Below are 9,949 nucleotides of genomic sequence, written 5' to 3' on the forward strand. Positions count from 1 at the left end.
TGAAGGTTTCAAAGGTACTTTATTTTTTCTTCAATATGCCATATTATAGGGAATACATGATTCTTTGACTTGGCATCACTTATTGATTGGTTTTGAAATAATTCCTTGATTATTGCACCAGCTGGCATGACTACTGATCTCTCCATTCCTTGGGGGTGACTCTGCCAACAGGTGACAGGTTCCATTCTATTCCAATTTGTGTTGCTGTCTGTAAAAATTAAAAGGCTGTCAGTTATACATATTTAAACCACAATCCACTTTCTCAATTTGGAAACTCTTCAAAATTACAAAGAATTCTGCTCCTTAGGTAAATAACAAACAGAAAGTCACCAGGGATATAGTGCTTTTCACAGAAGTCAAAACTAATTGCTGTACTAATTCTTCAGATCAGGTTGCTTAACTCAACGTTCAGAGTTGAAGGAAATGTTCTAAACCTACACTGTCCAGTACAGGAATTGCTGGCCACATCTGGCTGTTAAATACTTGGAATGTGACTAGAAGACTGAGAAAATGAATTTTGAAGCTGTTCTTAATTCAAAATTATATTTTACATTTTCTTCCCCTCCAAAATTTTGCCTGTCCACCACAACTACCTAAGAGAACTCATTTTATTTTAATATCTGACCTCACGGCTGAGGTATAGATCATTAAAGGTGCATGAATATGCTTAGAAACACAAGACCCTGGGTTCAATCCCCAGCACCAAAATTAATAGTTATCTTTACTTTCAGGCAAGGATTGGGTTGTCCCTTTTGTTTTATTGAGAAACAGTTCCATGTAGATCAGGGTGGCCTCAGACTTGATATGTAGCTGAAGATGACCCTGGACTCTTGATCCTCCTGCATCCCTAGTATTGAAATTATAGACGTGTGCCACTTCACTAAGAAATCTGTATCACTTACTCCCAAAATATATTTATTAAAATTTCAGAATTACACTTTTGAAGATCGAGCAACTAGAAAATAAGTTAAGCAACAGATGTAGAGCTCGACAGTATGGAAATCAAGTTATACTTCATCTATCAAAAAAATTGTTCTCAGGTTTTGGGTTTTGATTTTGTTGTTTTTTGGGTGTTTTTGTTTTTGTTTTTTTTTTTTTTTTTTTTTGAGACAAAGTCAACTATGTAGTGTCTAAGCTTGCCTCAAACTTCTTATAGTTCTAGCTGGTCTTATTCTTCCAATCTACTTGCCTCGGCATCCAAAGTGCAGGGATTGCAGGTATGTACCACCACACTTGGCTTGTGCCTCAGTTCTGATTACAGAATTTTAGAAGAAAATCTGATCACTTAAGTATGTCCAGGAAGATGACTCAAAATATGAAAATCCAGAAAATATACAATAAAAGTCTGACCCATACACCTACAGATGTTTTAATCTAACAAATTAATAAAGACACTATGCTAATGGTTTTTGGGTTTTATTTGTTTGGTTTGTTTTTCTGGTGCTGTGAACTGAACCCAGGGCCCAGTCCATGTTAAGCATGTGCTTTACAACCTAAGACAGAAATCTACTAGCTAATGGCTATCATATGGAAATATGATAGGTCAGAATTAATGTGTTGCAATAATTATAAAGGGAAGCCTATTTAACTCAACATTAAATTTTTAACTTTTTTAGAGATAAGGTCTCACTACATACAATATATAGCCCAGGCTGATCACACACTTGCAATCCTCTTGTCTAAGTCTCTCATGGGCTGGATTACAGGCATATGCCACCATGCTTGGGATCCACAAATAAGATCCTTCTAACAGCTGCACAATCTAGAAAAGGGCTGCCTTGTGCTCCAACAAGCAACTTGTTACTGGAAACATTAAGAAGATGGATGAATGCTAAATGCAAATAAAGACAATGGGTGGATGATCAGATAGTCTTTCAAATCGTTCGTTCACTAGAAATTTAACATAGAATACATAGACTAGATGAGAATAAACACATTTAAATGAAGAACCACTGAGTCTGAGAGTATAGCTCAATGGCAGAGCACTTGCCTAACATGTATGAGACCAGGAGTCAATACCTAGCACTGCAAAAAAAAAAAAATAATTAACTGAAGTACTTACATATGTCCATGCAGAAATACAGAAGAGGCCTCCAGCCGCTAATATAGCATTTCCATATTTGTCGTGGAAATTAGGTGTCCGCTTCTGATGGCTGTGTCTTGCCACCACTTGCTGAATGCTTCGAACTTAAAAAAAGAACACAGAAATATATGTGTCAATTATTAAAACAGAAGGAACACAACTGCCAAACAGGAGAGCAAAGGTAGTAAACTCTACATACTACCATGAAACTCAACTAAATGTTAACCACATTACACACAGGAACAAGTGGCCTGGAGGTGGTGGTGCACACCTTAAATCCCAGTACTCCAGAAGCAAAGGCAGGCAGATCTCTGTGGGTCTGAGGCCAGCCTGGTCTACAGACAGTTCTGGAACAGCCAGGGCTACACAGGGAAATCCTATCTCAAAAACAAAAAACAAAACAAGAACAGGTAAGCACCTTCTCAAATGCTCTGAAAATAAGATAAACTGCTAGGTCCCGGGGCTCACACCTGTAATCTCAGCACTTGGGAAATGGACAGGAGGATTGCCATGAGTTTAATAGCAAAGCGGGCTACACAGTGAATTCTAGGCTAGACTGAGCTACACAGAGATGCTCTCTCTCTCTATGTGTGTGTGTGTGTGTGTGTGTGAGAGAGAGAGAGAGAGAGAGAGAGAGAGAGAGAGAGAGAGAGAGAAAGAGAGAGAGAGAGAATAAAATAAACTGACACAGAGACAGAAGCAGGATTAAACAAACATAACAGAGGCAGGCAGATCTCTGTGAGTTCAAGTCCAGTCTGATCTATATAGTAAGCTATACAGTAACACCCTGTCTCAGGAAATGGTTGGAGGAAAAGAAAAATTGGAGGTGTGTATCAGTAATGGTTTATTGGATACCATTCACTAATTTGAATACCTATGACTTCAATTTTCACTAAAATTTACCCAACATCGCTCAATAATTTAAAATATACAAGGAAAAATGAACCAAAAATTATCAGATTTATAGAAACCCAATGTTTATTGCCTTAATATTATAACAAAATAACTCCAAACTATAGTAAGCTAAATTTTAAAATAGTTAGTAGTAAGGCTCAATTATATTAGAGTATATAAGCAGGCAAGCATATTTGCGATCCCAGCACTTGGAAGGTTGAGGCAGAATCACAAGTGAGCCTAGAATGCATGAGACCCTGTCTCAAAAAAATAGTGTACAGGGAGGGGGGCTAGAAAGATGGTTTGGTGGTTAAGAACACTGGCTGCTCTTCTAGAGAACCTGGGTTCAATTCCCAGCACCCACATGGCAGCTCACAACTATCTGTAACTCCAGTTCCAGGGGATCTGACATCTTCACACAAATGTACAGGAAGGCAAAAACACCAATGCACATAAAATAAAAATGATTTTAAAAATAGAATATATAAAAATGTATAAGATAGAGACTTTATCCTTAGGCAGTTTCTAGCCTAGAAGTGAATATTATATATGAAGACAAAAATCATTGTAGTACAAGAAAGTAGAATTAACTGAGTACCTGTTTATATAGATGTAGAAATGTGGAATTAAAATTGACAGATCTACTGTGCTAGAAAGCCAATCGAGTTTTGATGAAGAATAAGGTATACAGGCAAGTTAATAAGAAATAAAACTGGAAAGAAGTGGTAAGTACCAAGAAAAACTATCAGTTTTGGTTTTTTCCTTTCCAACCTAGGTATCATGCCCTTATTGTTTTAAGGTGCTTGCAGCTACAGTGGGAAAAGAGCAATGCTGGTTTGCGATGTGGTGGTTCACACCTGTACTCTCAGCCCTTGGAAGGCTTAGGGAGAACTGCCCTCAATTTTAGTGCCAGATTAATGCTAGACCATTTCAAAAATAAAAGCAAAACAAAAATGCTGTCCACTAACACTTGAAATGTAATAGTTTCAGGCTGAGGGTATAGTTCATTTGCAGAGCTTTGGGTTAAAACCCCATCACCTCCCAAAAATAAAATAATAATAGTCTCTATGGGGTATAATCATGATAATTTCTTAACCATTATATAGTAGTTCTTTAGCTGTTTTACTTAGCTTTCATTTTAGCCAGTCACACCCAGAAAAATGTAGCTCAGTTGGTGTGGTGCTTGCCACATTTCCTGGACTTGGTCCCTACGCTGCTGCAGAAACACGAGCATGCGTGCACACGAACATCTGCACATGCACATATGCATGCACGCGTGTGCACACTCGCACTTAAGTTTCTGAAGGTGCTAAGTACCTGTTATCCCCAGCACATGGGAAGTAGAGGCAGAAGGATCAGAAGTTGAAAATTATCTTTGGCTCCATATTAAGTTGGAGGCTAGCCTAGTCTACTTAAGACCCTCCCTCAGAAAACAGCCACATCCAGACTAAGCAAATTCATAAACATGTCTTAATGTATTGTGCTCCTAGAACACTTAGAGGTGAGTATAGGAATTCCACATTGAGAAACAACCCTTTAAGATCACCTTTTCCCACGGGATAAAAAAATCCCTAAATCACTTAAAGATCAAATAAATTGAGATTACCAAACCACTGTTGTTTTCAACACTCTGATTTACCTCTATACAAAAAGAGGGGCTGTTTACTGATCAGATATTGGTTAACGAACTTATGAAATGTGTATTATTTACTAATCTCTCTTTTGCAAAAACAAGAAAGCAAGTTCAAAATGTTAAATGATTTGCCCTAAATGAAAGAAATAATAAACACAGTTACTGGCTTACAAAACATCAGTTGGGCTTCTATTTTTCTCAACTATTCCTAAAGTACTTCAGTGTTTAGAACACAATTTCTTACACTACTATCTCTGTAAAATAAAAACATGGTTAGAGAAGCAAGCTAAAGATAGTTGTGTAAGGTCACCTCTATTCACATTACTGAAGGTCACCTTCAAAGGAAAGCAAGTATGAAAATGATTTTTCCCTCCAATCCAGTGTGTTCTTCATATATAATACTAGTCTCAAGTTTCCACGTACTTGCCTAACTTTCAAACAGGAAAAATTGACCACAGTTGTTTTCGCAATAGTTAATAGTCCGTTGATAACCTACAGATGACTAAAGCTGTCAGGCTACCACTTAGGGTTTCCCCTTGCTATGAATCCAGGTGAGGTAGATTTAGCTTCCTACCACCGTTACAGTGTAAGATCAGTTCATCTATTTGGGGTAGCGAATAAATACACTCCCAAAGCTAAAATTTAGAACATCACTTAAGGAGAGCCAGGTGTCCGTCAAGCGTTCTTCCTGGAAATCATAGGTCCCTGAAGGATTGAGAATGCAGAACTAGGCTAGGAACACAACGAGGTGATAAAGCCACTGTCTCGGCTATCTTTCCAGTGAGTGGCTATCTTTCCCGGGACCTGAGACAATGCAGGGCACTGTGCACCTAGAATTAAAAGTGCAGGATGCTGGGGAGGAAAGGTGCACGAGAGAACGAGGACAGACGGATCCGCGGCTGCTGTAAGGATTCGCCCACACTTACCTTGGAGACGGCTTAGTGCGTTTTTGGCTAAGGGCAACATCGCGGAAAAGATGGAACTGCGGTGACGACCGGTGCTGCCTCTGTGCAGATTCGACTCAGCTACCCTTGCAAAGAGCCCTGAAAAACAAAATGGCTTCCAGTGGGGATTCCGTACGGTATTTGGTGAGATCTCGCGAGATTTGGGGTTGGCCTATGGAAATAGTGATCCTGTTTCCTGCACAGAAAAACAAAGGCCTTTGGGAAATGTAGTTTCAAGCTTCGTAAGAGCCCTATTTACTCAACAGTGAGGAAACTCTGGGACTCTGCAAAAGAGAGCTGAGACACCAACCTTAAGTCACCAGCTTCAAGATGGTGCTGAAACTCCAGAGGTTTGTGTTAGCTGTCTCACTTCAAACTATTCTCACTTCAAATTTTTCATTTTCTGTCTTCTATTACCTATACTAATTGGTTTAACTTTTAATTATTTTTGTAATTTTGGGGAGGAATGGTTGAGACAGGGTCACTCTATGTAGTGCTGTCTGGCCTATGTAGTTGAGGCTATCCTCTGCCTCCCAAATGCTGGGATTAAAGGTGTGCACCACCATGCTCAGTTTAATTTTTAATCTTGTAATAAATCCAAATTTAGAGAAAGCCTGCAAAAAAAAAGTTTTGTTTTGTTTTTGTCAAAAAGAAGGAGGAGGGGAAGAAGAAGGAGAAGAATTTTAAAGGCCCGAGTGTGGTAAAGCACTCGGGGAAACAGGGCAGGTGGGTGGGTCTCTGTGAGTTCAAGGCCAACCTGGTCTACAGAATAAGTTCCAGGGCAGCCAGGGTTTAGAGAGAAACCCTGTTTCTAAAAGGTATTTTTAAAAAAAAATAGCCAAGCGGTGGTGGCGCACGCCTTTAATCCCAGCACTCTGGGGTCAGAGGGAGGCGGATCTCTGTGAGTTTGAGGCCAGCCTGGTCTACAAGAGCTAGTTCCAGGACAGGCTTCAAAGCTACAGAGAAACCCTGTCTCAATAACCAAAAAAAATAAAACAAAACAAAACATTCCTGGGGTGGCTATAGAGTGCATATCTAGTATTTGGGAGCCCTACATTCCAGGCCCTGCACCCAAAACCAGTGACATCCTTAAAGCCAGATGTGGTGGCGTAATCTATAATCCCAACACTCGGGATGGTGCATCAGAAGAATTCCAAATTCAACTCCAGTGGCCCCAACACATTTTTCTGGACTTCAAGGGTATCTGTACTCATATGGATGGATACAGACATACACATAATTAATTTTTAAATGCTTTTAAAACAGAGATAGTACACAGTTTACTGTAATCACAACACTTGGTAGACAGAAGAGAGGGTAGCCTACAAGTCCAAGGGCAGCTTGGGCTACATAGTGAGGTCTAAGTCAGCCAGAGCTAGATAGAAAGACCCTGTCTCTAAAAGAAAACAAGAGCCAGGCAGGGGTGGCATACACCTTTGTTCCCAGCTCTGGGGAGGCAGAGGCAGGTGGATCTGTAAGTCTGAGGCCAGCCTGGTCTACAGAGTGAGTTCCAGGACAACCAGGGCTGTTATACAGAGAAACCTTGTCTCCAAAAAAAAAAAAAAAAACACAAAACAACTATTGTTTTTCAAACTTTCTTTTTTTTTTCTCCAAAGAGGTAAAATTTTAAAAGGAGAGTTTGGCAAAAAGAAAGTGAGTAACTTATAAAGAATGCATTGTGACTAACAGTCCTGGTTTGTTTGTATGTTTGGTTTAGTTTGGTTTGGTTTGGTTTTCGAGACAGGGTTTCTCTGTAGCTTTGGTTCCTGTCCTGGAACTAGCTCTTACAGACCAGGCTGGCCTCGAACTAACAGAGATCCACTTGCCTCTGCCTCCCGAGTGCTAGGATTAAAGGCATACACCACCACTGCCTGGTGACCATCTTGTTCAGAATCAAATTTTGATTCATTATGTTTTGTATCCATTGGTGATTCTGTACCATATTGTGTTCATATGGTCATATACCTGAAGTAATCTAAGTCAGCATACAACAAAAATACTTGAATGCCCATGCTTATTTTAGTATGCTTGTTTGCTTATGTCTTTGTTTCTTTCTTTGAGACAGGATCTCATGCTGTAGCCCAGGCTGGTCTGGAATTTACTATGGAACCAAGGCTGGTCTCAATCTCATGGCAATATGCCTGCTTCAGCTTCCCAAGATCTAGGATTATAGATGTGAGATGCCACCCTTTAAATTTTCTTTTAAATTTTGGAGATAAGCTCTCATTAAGGTTTCCCACATTAGCTGATAACTCACTCTGTAGTCCAGACCGGCTTTGAAATTACATTCCTTCTGCTTCAACCCCTAGAGTAGCTCGAATTAAGCTGCCCCTCAAGGCTAGGTTTAATTTTTTTAATATTTATTTATTTATTTATTATGTATACAATATTCTGTCTGCGTGTATGCCTGCAGGCCAGAAGAGGGCACCAGACTTCATTACAGATGGTTGTGAGCCACCATGTGGTTGCCGGGAATTGAATTTAGGATCTTTGGAAGAGCAGGCAATGCTCTTAACCGCTGAGCCATCTCTCCAGCCCCCAGGTTTAATTTTTGATACACTATTTTCACATATTTTTCCTCTTCTTTGAGACTGGGACTCACCATGTAACCCAAGTTGGCATCAAACTTGTGATTCTCCTGCTTCTACATGTCAACTGCTGGGATTACATGTATATGCCACCACATGTGGGTATTGTATTGTCTGTCTCTTCTCTCTGTTTTAATGAGACAAGGTTTCTTGTAGCTCAGGGTGGAACTCCCTACATAGCTCAGGCTGATATTGAACTCCTGAACCTCCTGCCTCTATCTCTTGAGTGCTTGGCTTAAAGGTATGCACCAACACGGTCATCTTATTTCCTATCTCTTTATGTTGAGACCAGTTACTTTCCTTTCAACACACATCTCCTTAACTCTCCAAATAATCTGTGGGGGGGTTGCTTTCCAATAGGACCTGAAAGAGTAATCATATAATATGTTCCACACACTCAAAATAAATGCAACTTGAACTTGAGAGATAGCTCTGTGGTAAAATGCTTTCCCAGCTTTACTGGGGTCCTGTACTCAATCCCCTGCACTGCAAATAAGTAAATCCAAATTATAAGTAGATTGCTTTTATTTTGCTGTTATTTGTGATTTTTCTTCTTGAGGGCTTTATCATTGTCAAGTGAATCACCTCAGTTTTATAATTCTTTATAATACAGTAAACAGAACTGGACCAAGAAACCAAGCTGCTTCCTCAGCTGGAAAGCATTATCGTTAATTTTAGATAAGAGTAGTGGATGTTTGATGCAAACTTGCTGAGACTATTAAAGATCTTTAAACAGAGGGACATGTTTCTTCACAATCTTACTTTTGCTCCCACCAACAAAACAAACCAAATAGTAAAAGGCATGTGTTTTCTGCAATGCCCTCTTGGTCCTCTAAGTTTTTAGTGAAGAGTTTAAAAATGCCATTAATAAATTTGAAACCCGGCCGGGCGGTGGTGGCACATGCCTTTAATCCCAGCACTCGGGAGGCAGAGGCAGGCAGATATCTGTGAGTTCGAGGCCAGCCTGGTCTACAAGAGCTAGTTCCAGGACAGGCTCCAAAACCACAGAGAAACCTTGTCTCGAAAAACCAAATAAATAAATAAATAAATAAATAAATTTATTTGAAACCCTTCTTTAGGGGCCATGACAATTGTCTTGTGTTATTACAAACAGTATATGTGCTGCCAAAAAGCCTCCCCCCCAAAAAAAAACCCTACATTTTTTAAAATTTTATTTGCATGCATGCATGCGTGTGTTGCGGGGGGGGGGGGGACACATATACTATGGTGCGTATGTGGAGGATGAAGGACAGTTTGCAAGAGTTGATTCTCTCTACCATGTCGGCCCTGGGGATTGAATTCAGATTGGGTTTGGCAACAAGTGTCTTTACCAGCTGTGCTGAGCTATCATAGCAGTCCACACTTTTCATAGGTCTAGGTATGTAGCCCAGGCTGGCCTCAAACTTGTAGTATCTAGCCTCAGCTTCCCAGTGCCGAGATTACAGTTTTTTCTTATTTCATGTGAGGGGGTACCGATAGATTTTTCTGTCCCCTGATAATAAGTTTCTCCACCAATTTATTAAGTCAGATCAAGCTGAATTTGAAAAAGTAGAACAGGATTATTTGAGCAAAGCAAATTCAGGGTGGGTTCGCTAGTCCCAGAGATAAGGCTGGAGAAGCCACACATCTGAAATAAAGCAGGGAGTTTATATAGCCTGCAGGCCAGGAGTGGTGACTGGTCTGCCACAAACTGGTTTTGTGCCCAAGTATGGTCAAAAGCTGAATGCTTAGGCGAGGGTTTGCAGAGAGAGAGAGAGAGAGAGAGAGAGAGAGAGAGAGAGAGAGAGAGAGAGAGAGAGAGAGAGAG

General features: G+C 40.1%; 2 protein-coding genes across 2 annotated transcripts in view; one reads left to right on the plus strand and one right to left on the minus strand.

Annotated features, from left to right (window-relative positions):
* Nucleotides 1–5,694, minus strand: Cox7b (cytochrome c oxidase subunit 7B). Its single transcript, XM_050130478.1, has 3 exons — nucleotides 5,537–5,694; nucleotides 2,063–2,187; nucleotides 1–208 (listed from the first exon to the last, which is right to left on the minus strand). Exons 1-3 carry the CDS (start codon nucleotides 5,574–5,576, stop codon nucleotides 131–133), a joined length of 243 nt encoding a protein of 80 aa, XP_049986435.1. The 5' UTR covers nucleotides 5,577–5,694; the 3' UTR covers nucleotides 1–130.
* Nucleotides 5,695–5,770: 76 nt separating this feature from the next.
* The window catches only part of Magt1 (magnesium transporter 1), a 91,785-nt gene continuing 87,606 nt past the window's right edge, over nucleotides 5,771–9,949 (plus strand). The window contains exon 1 of the mRNA XM_050130465.1: nucleotides 5,771–5,904. The gene's annotated coding sequence lies outside the window, so the exon portion shown is untranslated. The remainder of the gene's footprint in view (nucleotides 5,905–9,949) is intronic.

The sequence above is a fragment of the Alexandromys fortis genome, unplaced genomic scaffold (genome assembly GCF_014885135.2).
Source record: "Alexandromys fortis isolate MF-2015 unplaced genomic scaffold, M_Fortis_MF-2015_v1.1 scaffold_326, whole genome shotgun sequence".
Taxonomy (NCBI): domain Eukaryota; kingdom Metazoa; phylum Chordata; class Mammalia; order Rodentia; family Cricetidae; genus Alexandromys; species Alexandromys fortis.

What these genes read in the sequence shown, in the direction of transcription:
- Cox7b (XM_050130478.1), bottom strand. Translation starts at nt 5,576, where the DNA reads ATGTTGCCCTTAGCCAAAAACGCACTAAGCCGTCTCCAAG. An exon ending in CGCACTAAGCCGTCTCCAAG is followed by an intron (nt 2,188 to 5,536) that starts GTAAGTGTGGGC and finishes TCTTTTTTTAAG; the next exon opens with TTCGAAGCATTCAGCAAGTG. An exon ending in GTATTTCTGCATGGACATAT is followed by an intron (nt 209 to 2,062) that starts GTAAGTACTTCA and finishes TAATTTTTACAG; the next exon opens with ACAGCAACACAAATTGGAAT.